This window comes from Ceratotherium simum, chromosome 34, assembly GCF_057802395.1.
Source record: "Ceratotherium simum simum isolate JZ-2026a chromosome 34, ASM5780239v1, whole genome shotgun sequence".
NCBI classification, from domain to species: Eukaryota; Metazoa; Chordata; class Mammalia; order Perissodactyla; family Rhinocerotidae; genus Ceratotherium; species Ceratotherium simum.
The window spans coordinates 13,729,595-13,751,389 of NC_141933.1; the positions used below are offsets into that span (position 1 = coordinate 13,729,595).

The 21,795-nt window shown below is 39.0% G+C and overlaps 1 protein-coding gene and 1 pseudogene across 1 annotated transcript; both read right to left on the minus strand.

Moving 5' to 3' along the window:
* Positions 1-1,244: 1,244 nt before the first annotated feature.
* LOC101405096 (olfactory receptor 4D11-like) lies at positions 1,245-2,180 on the minus strand. Its single transcript, XM_004437418.2, has one exon. The coding sequence runs from the start codon at positions 2,178-2,180 to the stop codon at positions 1,245-1,247; it is 936 nt and encodes a 311-aa protein (XP_004437475.1).
* A 7,095-nt stretch (positions 2,181-9,275) lies between these two features.
* Positions 9,276-11,986, minus strand: LOC101388188 (olfactory receptor 4D10-like; annotated as a pseudogene).
* Between the last annotated feature and the right edge of the window lie 9,809 nt (positions 11,987-21,795).

The window sequence follows — 21,795 nt, forward strand, 5'->3', positions numbered from 1 at the left end:
TAAGGATGATATCAGCAATGACATTAGCCTTTCACCGAGCACTTACTGTCCACCAGGCATTGTATGTTTCACATATACCATCTCATTTTAACCTTTACAACAAGTCAATAAGATGGATGTTATGAGCACCTTCGTATAGGTGAACTACGACCTGTGAAGAGATAAAATAACTTGCTCAAGATCAGCCAGCTGGTGGATGGTAGAGCTAGGATTTGGATCCAGGTGTGTATGCCTCTGAAGTTAGAGCTTTCAGCTATAGTGCTTTACTTTTACCATGCTCTCACAGACAGAAACACTAGCTTCTACTTCCTGTCCACAAACACCAACAGATAGAAAAATAGACTGATTCGAGTTCTGTCTTCTTTAACTATCTGGGAAGTGGGAAATAGGAAGAATGTAAGTCCTCAATGGTGAAGCCAGTTGGAGATTGGCCCTGGTAGGGCTGCAACTGGACAATTAGTTCTTGAGTAATGAGAATGGATTGCTCTTTGTGTAGGATTTCTGAGGTTCTTCCTTTCTCTAAACTTATCACAAGAATGTGAATCTGACATGTCTAGTTGTGCATCAGAGAAATCCCTCCAGGCCATTATGGGAAATCCTCATAAGCTTCTTCATTCCTGATGGGAATCCCAGAGGACAACCATTATGTACCTTTGAGGTTCTCGATAGGTCACAAGCCCATAAGGAGTTTAAGCAGAAAAAAATGTCTTAACCTGTGATGGGCCGTACGTACCCATATATGTGTGCTTCAGCTGCACTGATCATGAGGTCTTTCTACAACAGGCTTGCACTTTGGCATAGACAAGTCCAGTAATGTAATAAATTACATTCAAATGGTGAAGAGCAATTGATTGATTGGGTATCTGAAGACTTATATCCGTAATTAGGTTGATATGAGATCTTGAGTAAATCACTCTCTCTCTAGGGTTTCATTTACTCACCTGTTGAAAAGGGGTTCGATTCAATCAGTCTCTTCATCTGCCATATAGTTGTCTTGACTGACACATTGTTCTTTGAGTGGAAATACATCAATCAGCTCAATCCTTTAACATTAGTTAACACTAGTTACTTCATGCTTGCTAGAAGCGTGAGTTATTAATAAGATATTAACTTAAATAGAAAAATAAATTGTTACCTAGAAGTTTAGTTAGTTTATTGACAATATATTTGAGTATATAAATAGAAGTCTGTGGGAAAAATAATGAAAGGAGTCCTTGGTGATGAAGAGGTTGGAGACTCTTACTCTATTCCATCACAGAAGGCATGAGTCTTCTCTTCAGTCTCCTCATGGCTGACTTCATTTCCTGGTTCCTCAGAGTGTAGATCAAGGGGTTCATCAGAGGGGAAATGACAGTGAAGGTGACAGAGATGGCCTTATCTGTGGGGAGGGCAGAGAAGGGCCGGGCATAGACATAGATGCAGGGCACAAAGTGCAGGATGACCACAGTGATGTGTGAGGTGCAGGTGGAGATGGCTTTCCTCCTGTCCTCTCCTGCCAGAGACCTCAACATCATGAGGATGACTGTGTAGGACACAAGCAGGAAGATAAACCACAGGGTAGAGACTAAGCCATTGTTGGAAATCATCAGGAGCTCTAGAGCAAAGGTGTCTGTACAGGCAAGTTTGAGGACCTGGGGGACATCACAGTAGAAGGTGTCAAGAACATTGGGTCCACAGAAAGGTAGGGGCAGCAATAGAGAAATCTGCACAATGGAGTGGATTAAGCCCCCCACCCAGGAAGCCACAATGAGAGCAGAGCATCTTCCCCTACTCATTGTGGTCACGTAGTGCAGGGGCTTGGAGATGGCTATGTAGCGATCAAAGGCCATCACTGAGAGAGAAAAAATATCTGCTCCACCGAGGAGGTGGAAGAAAAACATCTGTGTCATGCAGCTTGAATAGGATATGGTCTTTATCTTTGACAGAAGGTCTACTAGGACCTTGGGAGCAGTGATGGAGGAGAAGCAGATGTCAAGGATGGATAGATTGCGGAGCAGGAAGTACATGGGGGTGTGAAGGCGAGACTCACAGGTCACAGTGACCATGATGAGGAGGTTTCCCAGTAGAGTTGTCATGTACACAAAACACAAAAGAAGAAATAAGACCAAGCTCAGGTCTTGGGACTGAGTAAGTCCCAGAAATATAAATTCTTTTATTCTGGTGCCATTTCCTGACTCCATTGAATCATGTTTCTTCTTTTTGTGTAGCTTGGAAAAAATTAAAAGTGTTATTTCAGAAAGAGTTTACTCTCCCTTAATAGATTCAGGTTTACAGAGTCAGGTATTACATCTGAATACTAATGAGGTGTTATCAACACATGAAGAGCTGTTCTGAGTTTATTGGTAACATGTCCTAAATGACATGTTATTACACAAGCATGCCTTTAACTATTCTTTCATCTGTGAATGATAAGTATTTTAGAAAATGCATAAAAATTGTGTTCTCAGAATACAAGTTCTATGTGTCCAAGATGAAGACCTAGATGTTATACTTTCAGAGATGGACTGCTGTGGCAGGAGGGATATGAAAATGGAGGCAGTTTGGTGTGTGGATAAGGCAGTGCCTATGGTATGCCTGGGGTCCTTTCAGGTTCCATAGGAGCGTGGTTTTTCTTTTCTTTTCCCCCAGACTAGGTGATCCATTTAAAAGATTTAAGAACCCCTATCTGCAAAATGGTTCTCTCTGAGATTGGATGGGTGGTTACCAAGGGGAATGGGGGAGGGAGCAGGGCGAAAGGGATGACTATGCACATGTGTGTGGTGATGGATTGCAATTAGTCTTTGGGTGGTGAACGTGATGTAACCTATGCAGAAATAGAGGTATAATGATGTACACCTGCAATTTATACAATGTTATATACCAATGTTACCACAATAAAAAAAAAAAAAAAGAAAAAGGAAATGGTTCTCTTTGGACTGAATTCCACAGAAGCACTCTTCCCTTTTTTAAATCACAGATTTAATGCAATGAAAAATTAGAAAATTTTAAAGCCACGAAATTATTCTCTATTATTCTATTCTTCTTTAAGGGGATTTCTTTGTGTCTGTCTTTGCTTAAAACTACTTTAGATACCAAAAGCCCTGGATGTTGAATAATTCTTCAGCTGTGAAAGAAAAGTGGCAACTCAGAGCTTCTCTTCTGTTCATTGGTCAAATTTATTTCTTAAAAGTTATTTTTTTCTTGTGCTATCATTGACATACAATAGACTCATGTATTTGAAGTGTACACTTAGTAAGTTTTGACATAAGCACACACACATGACATCATCAGTATGTTTAAGAGAGTTAACATATCTATCACCCCAAAAGTGCCCTTGTGACCTTTTATAATATGTCCCTTCTGCCATCCTTCTTCAGGCAACCACTGATCTGCTTTCTGTCACTGTCCCTTAGTTGGATTTTCTAGAATTTTCTAGAATTGGAATTGTACTATGCATGCTTTCTTTTTCTCTAGCTTCTCTCACTCACAAAATAAATCCATGCTTTTGTGTGTACCAATATTTTGTTCCCTTTTATTGCATAGATGTGTAAAATTTTTCTTATTCATTCTCTTGTTGATGAACATTTGGGTTGTTTCTAGTTTTGGGTTTTTACACACAAAGCTGCTGTGAACATTCAGGTCCAGGTCTTTGTGTGGACATATGTTTTCATTTCTCTTGGGTAAGTACCTAGGAGTGGAATGGCTGTAACTGTTAAAATTCAATAAGAAAACAAACAACCCAATTAAAAAAAATGGGACAAATGGTTGAACAGACACTTCAACAGGAAAATATAGGGATAGCAAATAAACACATGGAAAGATGCTCAACATCATTGATCAGTGAGGAAATGTAAATGAAAGTCGTATGACACTGGTACCCAAATATTAGAATGGCTAAAATAAAGAAGATGGATATATCAAGAGTCAACAAAAATATAGAGGAATTGGAACTCGGGTGGGAATGTAGAATGGTGCAACCACTTTTGAAAAAGTTTGTTAGTTTTTAAAATATTAAGCATATGCTTACAATATAATCTTATTGCTTCTGAATTCTTTTGTTTTTTGTGAATCCTTGAAATGGAACTTAATTTCGTTCTTGCAGTTTATCTCCTTTTTCTTACCATAGTCAGAAACAAAAGAAAGGTGATAGTCCATTATCTCCCACTTTTTGGGTTTGTTTCCAGGTCAAATGAAGGCATTTCTTTTCACCTAGCTCACTTTCCTTTCAAGTGTTCTTTCCTCTGTGTACATTTTTGTCCAAAGTCTACTTAACATGGAAAATTTAAAACGCTTCCAACAGATATCACAGTATACAGGCAGATACATGGGGGTCTCTTGCATCACACAGCCTGTTCAAGTCCCAGCTGGGCACTTACTGGTGGTGCTGCAGGAGAAGGTACTTCACCCCTTTGGCCTCAGTCTCTGCATCAGTATTTGGAAACAATAGCATCTCCCTCACGTGATTTTTGTGAGGATTAAATGAATTAATCTATGCCAATGCATCAATACTTAGAGCATTGCCTAATCAATAATACACGTGTTTATACACACGTCACCTTAAAGAAACAGTCCGAGTTAGTAACTGTCTGAGACACACAGATTCTTTAAATGTACTGACACTGTTTTAGAGGAAGTGTACATTTCTCAGAACGTGTATTCCTTTTGTTTTTCTTTTTGTGAGGAAGATCAGCCCTGAGCTAACATCCAATGCCAAGCCTCCTCTTTTTTTTTTTTTTTTTTGCTGAGGAAGATTGGCCCTGAGCTAACATCTGTGCCCATCTTCCTCTACTTTATACGGGACGCCACCATAGCATGGCTTGACAGGCAGTGTGTTGGTGCACGCCCAGGATCCGAACCTGCGAACCCCAGGCAGCTGAAGAGGAGCGGGTGCACCCAACCGCTTGCGCCACTGGGCTGGCCCCAGAACATGTATTTCTAATCAACTTCATCAGGACAAAGTATTTCAGGGGAAATATGAGATATTTTTCTTTCAGTGTCCATGAGAGTGGCCCAGAGGGTTGTGACAGTGTATGATAGTCAGGAGAGCCCTGGCTTGCTTGGTTTGGCTTCTTATCTGACATCGTCTTAGCAGACCAGAGAATCCAGTGCATGGTCTCTGCAGTGAGAGCCATCTGGGCTCAAGTCCTGGCTTTGTCACTGTGTGATTTCAGTGAATGAGAAACCGCTTGGAGTCTCCACTTCTTCGTCTATGGAATGGGGATTATAATAATACCCACCTCCCAGGGAAGTCATGAGGATTAGGTGAATTAAGATATGCAGAGTCTCAGCAGACATAGCTGGTCATCTGTTATGATTAGTACTGTGTTGGGTAACCTTAACACTGGAGGCTCATCAGGAAATGGAGTGTGTTGATGTAAATGGTAGCTGTGCTATCAATTCTGACTAGTTTAGAGAGAGCAAATGATCACCAGAAAACATCAACTTAATATAGTTACTGGAGATATTGAGGAGGTACAACCTAGTTAGGAAAGCCTTCCTCAGGGACCCCCCTGTAAGTAATAGACTATGGTCTGAACAGGAAGGCAGAAGGTAGACAGTACCTCAGACCCCATGTCAGGCCTGTTTGTCAGGAAGGACTACCTTTGGTAATTCAGACACCATTCTCTACCCTCTGCTCCATCTTTCTGCTATTTTTAATCCACCTAATTATTCAGCAAATATATATAGAAAATAGGCGGAGGTCTAGTTTATTGAGAGAAAGGAATATAATCCATAACCAGTGGAAAAGGAATTGAAATCTAATAGTAATATGGGAGTGTTGGGGACCCTGTACAGACTGAAGAGCTGTGTGTGAGAAAAGGATGATTTCTCACCAAGAGGCTCAGAGAAACCTGGAGGTGGCATTTATGTTTGGGACCTATGGGAATGGAGAGAAAGGGAAGTCTGGCTTCAGGGGACCACTTGAATATACAAAAATTTCTTATGAGTGGGAAGTTTGGCTGGAAAGAAAGGATGCAAACATATAGACGTGGAAAGATAGGAAAGAAAATCATTGCTATATAATTTTTATTTTTTGGTAAATCTAAGGAAGGGAATGTAGGTATTCATCGTACTGTTATTTCGACTTTTTTGAAGGTTTGAATTATTTTCTTTTCTCTCTAGTTTTAAATTTAGCATAAGAAATACCTCTGTAGATTTCAGTCTGAGGAGATCCATCTGCAGAAAATAAGCCTAGGAATCATCTCTTCTTTGTGCAATTCAAGGAATCCCAGGCAAAAAGAGCTGCCTTTTCTCCAATTCCCAAACTGAACTCATTTCTTTGACTGTATTTTACAATATCCTCTTTGTTTGTGTTTCTTACCTCTGCTGTCTTCTGCTGAAGTTTCACCCTGGAACACAGCATCTTGTGTATCTATTACACTATTTTTAGTCAAAGTGTATTTATGAATATTAACAATTACATTTAGATTTCCATTTTTCTCACTCTTGTTTTCTCACTCTTCTGCATAGACACCCAGACACCATAGGTATTCACACTCACGTAGAGTTATATTTCTTACCTAAAATCTCCAACCTTCTTCACCAACATCTTAAATGACATTCACACGAACCTTGGGAATCATGTTGCTCCAGAAAATTCTGTTAAGTACCCCTTTGAAGTTCAGTGATTTCAGTGGCATCTCTTCTTTCTTTATGTGGAAAAGGGAAGATTCAGGGAGTAATATTTTCTTGACCCTTTCTCACTGATTCACAGTGCTCCATCAGATTTAGCAATTCCTTAATTGCAGGACTAATGTGAGAATTATCAGAGGGAATACAGTTGGATGTGGCTGTGGAAAAATTCTGCTGATGGTGAGGTGGTTTCAGTGGGAGTAATTAAGATATGACTCAGGCACATATGCTTAGAAACACGCATTTTGTCTAGAGTTTAAAATTTTCTAGCAGTGACAGAGAATCTCTCCTTGACCAAACTCTAGTCAGCCCCCTCTGAACTTTTCAGCTAGGCCTCGACATTTGGACCTCCGTGTTGTCTCTGTTTTGTGCAATTTTAGCCAAAATCCTGCTAAGTCAGTTTAGCCAGAATGCCTAACTCTCCATATTGATCACCCATGATATGGAATTGGCTCCTTCCTCATCCTCCACTATTGCCCAAGTGGTATCTGATCACCCTGAGCTGCCTTCAGCAAGAATCTTGTGAGGTTGATTTAGTCAGAATTTCACCTTACCCCTGATGTCTCCTCTTAGTAGTTTTTCTACTGGGAAATAAACGTCTATTCTTAGGGATCTGAACAACCTCCTTAGGCAGTTTCACCCATGCAGGGTGATTCCTGAAGTGTGACACAGATATTGGAAGGAGCCATTGGACCTGAAGGGGTTATGGAGGCGAGAGTGAAGGAGCTCTCAATGGGCTAATGAACAAAGTGGATGATGGAGTTCTCACAGGATACACATGTAGCCAGGAAGTCCACACTGGATCCATCAGCAATTCCCACGTGCTCGACATTCAAAGTTTTCAAAATTCTCGCCACCTCCACCGTTACTGCCCTAAGTCATGTCTTCATTATTTCTTTCATGGACTATTGCAGGAGCCTCTTAATTGGTCTCCCTGTTTTTGTCCTTACTCCTCTTAAGCCTATTCATAACAGTAGCCCCTGCAATTCTGTGAAAACATGCATCACTGTTCTGCTCTTCAAAGCCCTCCAAATGCATCCCATCTTATTTCGTGTGAAAATCAAAATCCTCACAGCAGTCTAAAAGGTCCTGAAGACCTGGTCCCATGGCTTCATTATCTCTCTGACCTCAACTGCTGCCTCTCTCCTGCTTGCTTCCTCCTCTACTGACAAAGGCTTCCTTGCTGTTTTTTGGATGCTCTGAGCACATCCCCACCTCAGGACCTTTGCATGTCTGATTTGTGAACTGAGATTTCTACTCATTTGCAACATAAACATTTTTCTAGTCTCATTACTTTAAGATCTTGTATCTACCTCCAGAAAGGAGAGGAAGAAAACAACTCCCAGCAGCTATAAATAACATAATAAGTAAACAAATAAAAGCCATGGCGATATATCGAATCGTGTTTTCCACTCCCTGAAAGCCTTTTTGAATGTATATGCATTCTCTGAAGCAGCTTCATAGGTTTCTGTGATTTTGGGGAAGTCGTGTTAACAGAGAATAATAATAATTCAATTGTTTTCTAAGCCATATTTTCTAATGATTTGAGGAGCAGAAATGAGTGAGAGGCGATATTCATTCACTGAGTTTTTTAATTCAACAATTTCTATGAGTGTTTTCTATGTTCTACTTGATGTGCCAAGTGTGGGGACACAATAACTAAAGCAGAGTCCTGCTGGGCGAGATAGGAAGAAGAAGGACAGGGAATTTGAAACTGTGTCCTGAGTGCTGTGCTCGAGCTAAGCTCAAGGTGCGGAGGGAAAGCAGAGGAGGGGTGGCCAGCGGGCCTGGGGTTCAGAGGAAGGATTAGGATCAGGGTTCAGGGTTAGGATCAAGCATGAAGTCACAGAACTCACAGGTGGTGAGGCCCATATTCTAACTCAAGCTGTGCTAACTTCAAAGCACCTGCCTCAACCACTGGAGTGTGGGCTTTAGGTGGAAAAATCTTCAGGTAATAGGTGTTTAATTTATTCACATAATAGAATCAGAGGAGGAGCTTAATTTAAATGTGTTTCCTTCATTAAAATGTGATTACTTCATGAAAGACCATTTAGAATCCAATGCCCAAGCTGCATTATTTTCTAATTATTATATTTTATACTTCTAATTATTATTTTCTAATGTGTGTTTCAGCTCCCTTTCTGGTAACAGGAATGTAGTGGAATGTCTGAGTATATATTGTTTTGCTTTTTCTTATGGATAATTTTATTTAGACAATCATAGATTCCCATGCAGTTGTAAGAAATAACAGAGAGAGATCCCACCTTAACCCATTTTTATGTATATCAAAACATCAAGTTGTACATCTTAAACATATACTCTTTTTATTTGTCAATTACACCACAGTAGAGCTGAAAAAAAAAAAAAAACCCCACAACAAAGCCAATGTAATAAAATTTTCTGAGTGTATTTCGATGTTGTTTTCTTTATTTCTTCCAAGGCTATATTGCAAAGGCAATATCCACCTCTCCAGCTAACAATTTGATTTCTCTACTTTCTTTCGTAACATCAAACCCATCATTTTACATTATTATTTCATGCTGATCAGAACTATTTAAAGTCATGTGTATATTAGTAGAAATATCAAAATTATTTAGAAATCCTTTAGTCAATGCAGTTTATTTGATGGACAAACATTTTCAAAGTCATTTTCAAAGACTAGTCTATACCTTGTCAGAAGGCACTAATCTTCTCTTCAGCCTCCTCATGGCTGACTTCATCTCCTGGTTCCTCAGAGTGTAGATCAAGGGGTTCAGCAGAGGGGAGATGACAGTGAAGGTGACGGAGATGGCCTTATCCCTGGGGAGGGCAGTGAAGGGCCGGGCATAGACATAGATGCAGGGCACAAAGTGCAGGATGACCACAGTGATGTGTGAGGTGCAGGTGGAGATGGCTTTCCTCCTGCCCTCCCCTGCCTGAGACCTCAGCATCATTAGGATGACTGTGTAGGACACAAGGAGGAAGAGAAACCACAGTGTGGTGAGCAGTCCACTATTGGAAATCGTCAGGAGCTCAAGCATCACAATGTCTGTGCAGGCGAGTTTGAGGTCCTGGGGGACACCACAGTAGAAGGTGTCAAGAACGTTGGGTCCACAGAAGGGGAGGGGCACCAGCAAGGAAATCTGCACGATGGAGTGGACAAAGCCCCCCACCCAGGAGGCCACAATGAGGCCAGTGCATCGCCCCTTACTCATCATGGTCACATAGTGCAGGGGCTTGGAGATGGCCACATACCGATCTAATGCCATCACCGACAAAGAAGATGCATCCACCCCCCCCAATAAGGTGGAAGAAAAACATCTGGGTGAAGCAGCCGTTGAAGGAGATGGTCTTTCTCTGTGACAGAAGGTCCACCAGAACCTTGGGAGCTGTGACGGAGGAAAAGGAGATATCGGCAATAGATAAATTATTCAGCAAAAAATACATGGGGGTGTGAAGGCGAGACTCACAGGTCACAGTGACCACGAGGAGGAGGTTTCCAAGCAGAGTTGTCACATACACCCACAGTAGGAAAAGAAATAAGACCAAGTTCAGCTCTTGATTCTGGGTTAGGCCAAGGAAAATAAATTCTTTTACCCTGGTGCAGTTTTTCTGCTCCACTGCATCATCTTCTTTCTCTCTCTTTTGTTTCAAGCTACGTCATATGAAAATACTTGACTAGTTGTTTTATTTCTTTCTAAGAACTAGCAGTACAATTCAGAATGTTCCTCATGTGGCTGTGGTGCTTGCAATTTGTTGAGTTGTGCAAATTTTAAGATTGCAATCGATTTTGTGATCAAATCAAATTATCACATGCAAAGTCATTCAGTAATTCTTTTCCTATAAAACTATTTTTGAAAAGAATAAGCATTGATGTTTAGTGATGTTTACATTGCATATTTTATGTAATTAATTTATTTTAGTTTCTAAGCTTTATTATTATTTCTCCCAAATTTATTGAGTGCCAGGAACTGTCTGAAGTATTAAATACAAAGATAAGTAAGACATGGTTCCAGCCATTGTAGACTCATACTCTACAAGTTTCATATTCATATCAGCAAATATCCTGTTGACTTCAAGAGGGTCTTGTCTTGCAAAAGAAAGGATTTCATTCTGTATCTTATTGCAACGTTGCTGTGTCATTAGTCAGTTTCTCTGTTCTTGGCTTTTGTATGTCGAATTTCTTAAAATTGCAGATTATTCCATGTAGGTAATTCATTATTGTGATTAGTTTATTCTAATCAGATTATTTGCTTAATAATTATTTTAAAATATATAAAATTTATGATTGATAAACAGATTGAAACAACATGTAAATCCAAACCAAATCCCAAAGAATAGCATTAATTTCTTTTATTGTGATAAAACACTTAAACACGAGAGCTACTCTCTTAATAAACTTTTAAGCGCACAATACAGTATAGCCATAGATGTTGTACAGTAATTCTTTGGGGCTTATTCATCTTGCATAAGTGATGTGATCCTTGCTTGAGTATGGCTGAGAGAATAAAGATAGTGACCCTCTTCTGAGAGGTGGTCCATACTGCATCAAGCACACTCTCCTCTGCCTCTTTCCCTTTGTGGATCAAAGCTAAGAGAGTAGGGGGATCCCGCAGCAGGGAGAGATGTTGGTATCACTAGAAAAATGCCCATTTTTCATAGGCTGTTATTGATCATTCCCAGGAAATTTTATGATTATTATTTGTTCCACCTTATACATAGCTAGTGAACACTTATTGCAATCTTCAAATGTATATGGATAAGTTGGACCACATTGTCAAAGTGTTTGCAGCCTATCAGAAGTGGATGATTTGTATAAATTGATGAATATAATGATAAAATGTGAAATGTGTCATGAGAAAAGTAGAGGTAGATATGGGGGGTGATAAGACATAAGAAAGGAGATATGATTTCTAACAGTAAAAAATGCTACTATTTTTTGAGAGTTTACTATTTGTGAAGAGTTACTAAAAGTTGATTTATTTAACTTTCACCACCATCCTTTAGAAAGTATTAACGTTATTCTTGTTTTTCTCATGGAATATATTGTGAATCTATGTTTGACTGAAGGGAAGGAAGAGATGAAAATAGGGTGAAAGAAACAGTAGTTTTCCCCCCTTCAGTCTTATATGTATAGGGTAATTTTGTATAACAAGAATGTCTGATAAAGTCTGTCTGAAGATAAGTATTTGGCAGAAAGGGGCTCTGGAAACTTGACTTACATTGATCCGAGTATGAGGCTGCTTAACCAATAGGCAACTCAAAGGATCACAATAAATGCATGATGACTTCTCTCACACTGAATGGACCACATTTCTGAATTCCTCTTAACACATCATCTCTCCTCCCAATAGTTAACACCCACCTTTGTTGTTTCCGTCACTGAGAAGATCATCTTAGCTCTGAAGCATTTAATACACCTGGAAAATATCAAAGTCAAACTATGTATACATAATCAATAACGACATCTCAATTTCACTGTGCATAACCTTAACCTTAGCTAAATGTTTACTATCTTTACCTAATTCCTTTGATCTTGAAACTCCAACTTCAAATTTTGTGTTATTAGGTACAGAGCAGAACAGAACACTGGTGACATTAATTCTTGAAAATTCTGTTTCTGAAGGTAGAGCCCTTTGGAAGACTAAATATCTTAGCGTCTTTATTCCCCTTTCAGGAGAGTAAGGGCAGATTCAGAGAATCACATCTTTATGAACTTCTGCTGTGTCCCTTTCTTATGTGTAAATCCCTCAGCCTTGGTATTAATATAAGAATTGCAAAGGGAATAATATTGGACAAGGAAGTGGAAGTCAGTGTCTGATTCTGCTGTGGATGATGAGGTTTCAGTGAGAGCTATTAAGAAGTTACTAATAGGGCCGGCCCCGTGGCTTAGCGGTTAAGTGCTCGCGCTCCGCTGCTGGCGGCCCGGGTTCGGATCCCGGGCGAGCACCGACGCACCGCTTCTCCGGCCATGCTGAGGCCGCGTCCCACATACAGCAACTAGAAGGATGTGCAACTACGACATACAACTATCTACTGGGGCTTTGGGGGAAAAATAAATAAATAAAATCTTTAAAAAAAAAAAAAAAAGAAGTTACTAACACATGCACAATTGTAGACACATATATACACACAGACAGACACATTTTGATTGCCATCCAAATTATTAGAGGCAGGAGAGGAAATCCATCTGCTTATCCATAGCTCAATTAGAAGTTTGTTAAAACATGCCACATGCTGTGCCCAAGAGACTACAAGGGTCCAATTTTCATGGCTTGTAAGCATCACAGGTCACTATATATAAATAAGTTTCAATTATATTGCCAAAAAACTAGAAGAGAACTGCACCTCAAGTCCTTTGCTACCAGTCCGGTTTCTAATTACAGGCAGAATGGTTACAGTGTCATGATGTTGCTTTAAGTCTCCATGCATAGAGAAACATGGATTACATGATGTTTAGGGAATACACGTTTTTCCTGTTTACCAACACTCTACTCATATGAATCTCTCAAATTGGATACAGGTAGATAAGTATGTTAGTAAAGCGGTCTGCAAAATTACAGTATTATTTAAGATTAATCCAACTTATTGAATGTTTTGATCTTACGTAGAATGCACTTTCACTGTTTGCAAAATGCTAATGGGTTCTATTCAGTTGGTTTTACATTTTTTTTAGTACATTAAACTAGTCTACACAGATTAAAAACTGCATGAGACAAGAAACTGAAGTATAATGATGTACACCTGAAATTTATACAGTTATAAACCAATGTTACAGTAATAAACAAAAAATAAAAAAAAACCTGCATGAGACAAGTTGTGTGTTTCAGATGGATAATTTTTTCCCCCTAGCTTTATTGAGATATAATTGACATTTATTATTGTGTATGTTTAAAGTATATAATGTGTTGATTCAATATATTTATACACTGCAAAACGATTATCATCTTAGTCTGAGCTAACACCTTCATCACTTCACATAATTACCAATTCTTTTTTGTGGTGAGATCATTTAAGATCGACTCTCTTAGCAACTTTCAAGTATTGCTACAGTATTGTTAACTATAATCACCATGCTGTACATCAGATCCCCAAAACTTATTCATCTTATAACTAGGAGTTTGTACCCCTTGACTAATATCTCCCCATTTCTCCCACCCCCAGCACCTGGCAACCACCATTCACTCTACTCTGTTTCTATGAGTTCAGATTTTTGGATTCCACATATATATGAGATCATACAGCATTTGTCTTTGTCTGACTTATATCATTTATCATAATGCCTTCAAGGTCCCTCCATGTTGTCACAAATGGCAGGATTTTCTTTTTTCTTTTTACAACTTATGATATTCCATTACGTATCTATATATCACATCTTCTTTATCCCTTCATCCGTTGATGGACACTTAAATTGTTTTCATATCTTGTATACTGTGAATAATGCTGCAATAAACATGGGAGTGCTGATACTTTTTCAAGATCTTAATTTCATTTCCTTTGGATAAATATCCAGAGATGAGATTTCTGGATCTTATAGTAGTCCTATTTTTAATATTTTGAGGACCCTCTATACTGTTTTCCATAGTGGCTGTACCAATTTATATTTTTACCAACAGTACACAAGGGTTTCTTTTTCTCCATATCCTCGCCAACACTTGTTGTCTCTTATCTTTTGATGTTAGCCATTCTAAGAAGTGTGAATTGAGATCTCACTATTGTTTTGATTTTGCATTTTTCTGATGCTTAGTGATGTTGAGCACATTTTCATGTACCTGTGGGTCATTTGTCTATCTTGTGCATTCCTTCAGAGAGGGCTAATATTTGTTTCTTCCAGGCATCATATGACCTTACTAACCCTGCACCACTCAGTTAATTTTTCACTTCGGAGCATCCCATTCTATGTGGGCATTACAAATTTGAATCCCAAACTTGTGTCAGGGTTTTGAATTCTCAGAAGAGATTATACTCAAAGCCCATGCTGAAGTAGATAATTTTATTGTTATCTTCTTTGCTGGTTTGTGGATATTTTTCTAGTTAACCCTTTCAGTGATGGAGGAGTATTCAATTCTGTGGTTTCCTGCTTTTCATCCATTTGTGGTCTTGAGCCTTTCCCTTCTTTTCCTGACATGAGAGTCCTGACATTCACTTAAGTGAATCTTTGCTAGAAACACTTCTTTTTTTTTTTTGAATTTTTATTTATTTATTTTTCCCCCAAAGCCCCAGTAGATAGTTGTATGTCATAGCTGCACATCCTTCTAGTTGTTGTATGTGGGACGCGGCCTCAGTATGGCCGGAGAAGCAGTGCGTCGGTGCGCGCCCGGGATCCGAACCCGGGCCACCAGCAGCGGAGCGCATACACTTAACCGCTAAGCCACGGGGCCAGCCCTGCTAGAAGCACTTCTAATGTGTGTGTGCATGTTTAAATCAGGACTTTATTTCGTGATATGTGGTCTTTCATATTGCCTGAAATAGCTCTAGTACGTTTTCTCCATGGGTGTTGGTGATTTACAGGAAACCAAAGTTGTACGTAATTTGATTTTGTTATGTGTTTATCTAGTTGAATTTTTTTATTATTTTCAATTTTTTATTAGTTTTTCTTCAGTTCCTGACTTTTAGATGTTTTGTTGCCCAAGGATGTGGGTTGAATTGTATTGAATATTTTCTGCATCACTGAGATAATCCCATTGTTTGTCCTCTTAATCTGTTATGTCAGTGAATTGCATTAACATTTCCCTTTGAATTTCTGGAATAAACCTTACTTGATGATTATTTGTCATTGTTTTAACTCCTTGCTTTGTAATTTGCTAATGTTTCATAAGAAGTTGACATCTATGTTGAAGACGTGATTGATGTGTACAGATATGTTAGATATGTGAAATTATTGGATATGTTAGGTGTTGTTATCTAGTTTGCAGATAGGGTTATGCTGTCCTTATAGAATGAGTCCTTATAGAAAGAAGCTTTCTAAAATTCATAACAGAATTGGGAGTTACTGGCTCCTTAAATATTTAAATATTTATTGGAAATCACTCACAAAACAGTTTGGGCCTAACGCCTTTACAAAGGGTCAATTTTTGACAACCTTTTCAATTCATCTACCATCATTGATCTATTAAGATTTGTTCTGTTTCCTTTAGTCAATTTTGGTAACCTATATTTTCCATGAAAATTATATGTTCTCTTCCATCTTGTGAATTTTTGAAAGTACAACACAATGCACTGAGTCTTTACTTCTTTCTCTTGGTAGGCTGCAAGTCCATACAGTTCATTTGTTTATTCGTTCAACCAGAAAAGTATAACTCTTGACTCTGTCCAGATCTTTTGGGAACAAAAGGAGGGTTTCTAGTAGGGAGTATCTTATCAGGTTCCCATAAGATAAGTATCTTCATGGCTTCCAACATGAGGAACTGTAGCAGTAGCATCTTTGGTCCCCTAAAGCGAGTAAATCTAGGAGTTTCAGACTACCTTTTAATACCATGAAACTGATGAACCGCTCATTAAAAATGTAATGTGCTATCAATGATCAGAATTTGATTATAAAAAATCTGTTTTGCACTAGTGAGTTGAAGGCAGTCTTATGTGTTCCTAAAAGACGTCATTGACAAAGTAAAACCTGTCTGCTTTTTATCTGTCTTTCTTTGGAAAAGTCTTTGTGTGTGAGTGTGTGTGTTTGTGTGTGTGTGTGACAGGGACTAATTACCTCGTACAATCATGTGGTCCTTAACAACAGAGATGTGTTCTGAGAAATGCCCTGTTATGCGTTTTCCTCATTGTGTGAACATCCTAGAGTGTAGTTCCACAAACTTAGATGCTGTAGTCTCCTGTATACATAGGCTATACGGTACTAATCTTATGGGACCATTGTCGTATATGTTGTCCGTCATTGATCAAAACGTTATGCGGCACAGGACTGTATTTTTAAATATTGAATTTCTTAAGTTCTAAGATGAACTTTTCTTTCTTTTACATTTTAATGTCCCTGAAATTAAGATGTGTCTTACAATCTATGAGTACATGTAATAGGGTTGTGCTTCATTTTTACTACTTAGCTGTTATTGGAGTGGCAAATGAATTTTACAGTGGTTGACATATTCAATTCAAATATGGTAAGTATAGTTGTTATACAAGATACTTGAACCTCCAACTCTGGGTCTCTTTTCATAGGTGTAGGGGCAGTTCACTTGGTAGCAAATGGTCTTACTGTTAATCAATTACATGTGGAATTTCAGAGAATGTTAAATTAGAACTTTACGTCAGATTCAAATGTCTATTCCATCCTCTACAGAGTTCATAACGTGGTGACAGCTTGGGACTGGCTTCTCCAGCCCATCGTCCTTGTACTTGAGATTTGCGTGTGGGTGTGGTGCTCATTCCTAGGCTCTTGGGAGAAGCATGGGGCCACCCTTCCTTGGTTGGGCCCCCTCCCACCGCAGGCCCCTTTTCCTTGTATCCATCTTCTTCCTTTCCCCTTTCAGCTCCTACATGCTCTTCATCTCCAATGGAAGCACTACCCTTGTATTAGTTTCCTATAACTGCTGTAACAGAATTACCACACACTTAGTGGCTTAAAACAACATGAATTTATCATCCTACAATTCTGTAGGTCAGAAGTCTGACTTGGGTCTCATTGAGCTAAAATCAGCCTGTCAGCATGCTGAATTCCTTTCTGGAGGTTCTAGGGAAGAATCCATTCTCTTGCTTTTTCTAGCTTCTTCAGGCTAGTCACATTCCTTGCCTTGTGGACCTTTCCATCTTTAAAGACAACCATGTTAATTCAAGTACTCCTCACGTTGCATTACTCTTAGCTCCTCTTCTGTCTCCCTCTTCCACTCTTAAGGACACTTGTGATTACCTTGTGACCTCCCATATAATCCAGGATAATCTGCCTATTTAAAAGTCAGCTCATTAGCAACCTTAATTCTATCTGTAACCATAATTTCATTTGCCATTAGATGTAACATACTATACAATACATGCACTGATTTATCTTTCGAAAATCTAGCAATTCCAATTTTCCAAAGTTTTCTGCTCCCAATAAACTAAAGTAAGGAAACATGGTCCTAGATTATTGTTATTATTATTATCATAATTGTTAGCCTATAGTTACATTTCAATAAATCTGTTTACTTACTCAGTCTTACTAGATTCCATGCTCCAGAGGGAGGAGAGAGGAAATAAATGCCATCCTCCTGTATAGGATTACCAGGCATCCCAAGTGTCTGTCTCATGTACTCAGAGCATGGGATTTTTGGAACTCTGAATGAATGAATTTGCAGACTTGTTTGCCGTGAATATTACAAAACACTCATTTGTCCTTGGATGTTTGTATTCTGTTGTGTACACGAGTATCAACAAACATTTTTAGATCCCACACTTGATTTGTTGATCTCATAAAGACACACATAGATGCTAAGGTCTTGAGTATAATATCACAGACACCAATTCAATCATTTCCATTTCCTTTGGCTTCCGTGAAGAAGTATCTGTTCAGGAAATAAAATTAATTTTAAACATTAAAAACCAAGATTAAGTAATTAAGTAATTTGGTATCATCTTCTTACACACATTCATTTCCTTCCATTCCAGATGCAACCTACACTTACTCATAGGTTCTTAGGGGTCAGGCGCTTTTCTGGACACTGGGAACATAAAGTGGAATTAGATCTACTAATTTGAAATTTTGTGGGGTATCTTAACACACTTTGGTAAGGGAAATGATAAAGAAGTGCACAGAGGAAAAATAAAAGTGATTACTCAGTTGGATATAGCTTTTCTTTTTCAGTGAGTCAAACTGGCTTATGCTGGGGGGAGTGATATAAACAGTAGGACAGGTAGTTGCAGATTCTTGCCATTGCATTAGTCATATATCAGAGCTTTACAAAACCAGAGTATATAAGTCTGAGGTCACATCCAATTCTGACAAAGTCACAGGGAGCGAAAGGCAAATGAGATCCTTAAAAGCTAAGAATCTTTACACATACTGAGTGGTTGTGGGGGTTGTGTCAGTGTATTTTATAGGCGAGTTGATTAAAAAGAAGATGCAAGTTGCTGACAAAGCAGAAGAGATGGAGAGGAGTGTTTGCAAACAGTGTTTGGTCTTCAGTATACGCTTAATAAGTAGTCATAGGGTAACTCTTATTGAAGTGGGATCTAGCATCTGGATCCCTGCTATGTTGAGATAGATGTCCCTGTTGCCTACCTTATGTCTGGACACTGCAGTGCTACCCTTTATCTGATTATCTGGACACTCAAGAACTTGTGGTGTATTTCACATTTGAGCCTTGCTTTCTGTCAATTGCTCTTCAAGGACTATGTTCTATCTGCTTAACTTCCTGCTGGTGTTCCTTCTCCATGCCAGTGTTCCAGTGATCCTTTGTGTCTGTGCCATCCTGCTATACTTAATTGTCTATGCATGGTCCTACCACACTACCCTACAGGTGCCCCTGCCTGCCATGAATACCAGACTTTCAGCCCTAGACCTGATAGAAGAATCACCAAAGGGAACATTTTTGGTTGTCAATGTTGAACTTGAGTAGCCAGACTTTCCTATCGGGATGAAGCTCCCTTGAGTGTTATTAAGAAGTCAAACCTGCACTGGAAGATGTGTGCACGCATGCAAGTTTTGATTTTGAAGCTCTCCTAAGGTAGAGGAGAAAGTGAATCCTCATGGACCATGTGCTTAGAGCCCAGATATCTTTTCTTGAAGGGCTCATAAGGGACAAACAGGAGTCCATCTCCCTTGGAGGTAGGAACTGAGGGAAAATGAATAGGGCTCCCAATGACTCAGCCCAATCCAATTTTTTTCTAGGTAGATGGTTTGCTTTTGTGCTATTAAGATACATAATCAGAGGCATCATAAAGAATGAGAAATTCATTTTCTCATGTTTTTCATCAAACTGCTCACATGAAGAAAGGATATAAGCAGACAAAGGATGTGTTGGTACCATTCATTCATCAAGTATATAATTGTGAAATATTTACTGAGCACCTACCATGTTCTAGGCTCTATGGTTCCAGAGATCCTAAAAGTAAAGAATTCCATTTTCCCCATTGTCTCATTCCCAATGTCAGTTTTGACCTTGTCTCACCATAGATCTATGGATAGTCTCACTTGGACATATTGCACACCTCCAACTTAAAATGTCTAAAATTGATCTGATCATTGTTATCATGAACTAAATACTTCCGTTTCTCTACCTGGCCCCATCACTTTCCTTGTGACAATGGCTCAAGATCTCCTAATTACCTCTGAAACTCACCCTTACCCACTTTTCCATTTTTTTGGGGTCTCTGTACCTTTTCTGAATAAATTATTTTTAAGTTTCTTGCATAATTTGCAATGATTGTTTGCAATATTTGACTTCTAGAGCTTGTCAGTCCCTGCCCTGATAGTCACACTCTTGTGCAAGTCCCTCCTCTTGTGTGTAGACTGGACTTAGTGACTTGCTTCTAATGAAGAGAATACAGCAAAAGTGATAGGATGTCAATTCCAAGATGGGGCTATAAAGGACTGTGGGTTCTATCTTGCTGACACACTCTCTTTGCTTTGACTGCTCACTCTGCTGATGTAAACGGCCATGTTGGAGAGACCCGTAAGGATAGGACCTGAGGATAGCCTCTAGCGAACAGATAGTAAGGAACTGAGCCCTCAGTCCATAGGTCATGATTTTGACCAATAGTCATGTGAGTGAACTTGGAAGTGGATCCTTCCCCAGTTGAACCTTCAGATGAGACTGCTGCTCCCAGCTGACACCTTGAGTACAGCCTTTTGAGAGACCCTGATGCAGGAGACTTAGCTAAGCCTTGCCTGATTCCTAACCCACACAAACTGTGGCTTAAGAAGTGTGTGTTATTTTAAGCCACTAAGTTTTGGGTTAATATGTTATGCAGCAATATGTTAGTAATACAGCACTAAACGAATAGTCTTCTTTATTGAATAAGAGCTCTGTTGACAACATTCTCTTTCAGACTTGAAAGACAAGTTATGCAACAACAATAACAACAACAAAACTCTGCATATCCCTTCAGGGTAGTGTTTTGTGATTGGAATTTCATGGATGCTTAAATATAGTTCCTGTTGTGCTGAGTATGTTTGTATCTTACAAATTAAGCTGAAACAACCTGAACCTTCTTTGAATTTCTCAAAGAAGTCCAGAATGGCAGGATTACTCCTAAAGCAGCCAGTTTGTGTATATAGATACATTTATTTGCTTATGAAAAATATTGTGGATGTTTAAAATCAACCTTCATTATGATAGGAAAAAAATCACAGATGGTAGGACCAAGTACATGTGACCTGTGTAGGAGATGCTAGAATCAGTTTAATATCTAATAGTTCCCTAAGAAAATGTCTTCACCTGGGGAAAATATAAATTAATGCAAAGAATTACTCAGTGTCATGTTGAAAGAGAAGTAAATTTAATGGTTTTCCCCTGAATTCCATTGCTTTTCCTCAGTGTGTTTGATCAGGTTGTTTTGCTTATGTAAATAGTCCAAGGCAGTTTCCTTGGCAGCTTTTGCTATGTTTCTGCCATTTCTAGGGTCCTACGCTTGGGAACATACAGATATTTGGTTACTTAAAATTTCCCAGTCACAAAGGTTTTGCTTGAAGTAGAGTCAACAGAGAGGTAGAACGAAAAGGCATCCTTGTGAAAAGTAGGGAGGATATGGAGAACAAGGACGCCACAACAAAGTTGGAGCCAGGCAGCAAACGGTGATTTGGTCTTCAGATGGATCCAGCTGAGGAAAAATGTATATCTTTATTGGAATTTTAATGTTTGGGGAAGTAAGTCTAATATTGGAAAATAATGCGGAACATTTTTGAGTGTTGGGAATAGAATAGAACACATGAAAAGGACAGTCAACAAAGAAGAAGATACTCATCTCTACAGACGAGTTTCTGCATTAATAAACTTCTGTGTGCATCTAGTCTATGGAAAGTATGAGGATAATTGAGGGTTGTCTTCTTGGCCAGGCTTCTTTGGGCTCTCTCCTCCAGTGTTTTATATTTTGGAACCTGATCTTCTAGTCTACTGTCATCCTAGTCCCCAGGCTTAGCTTGATCACCTTTCCCTTCCTTTCAATTAAATTTCCTTTCCCCCTATCTCCTTCATATGAGTTGGGTTCTCTGTGCCTTCCAAGTAGAACTTTGAGCAAACATTTCTATGTATTAAGAGAATCTTTTTAGAGACAAAGTCTTAGTCC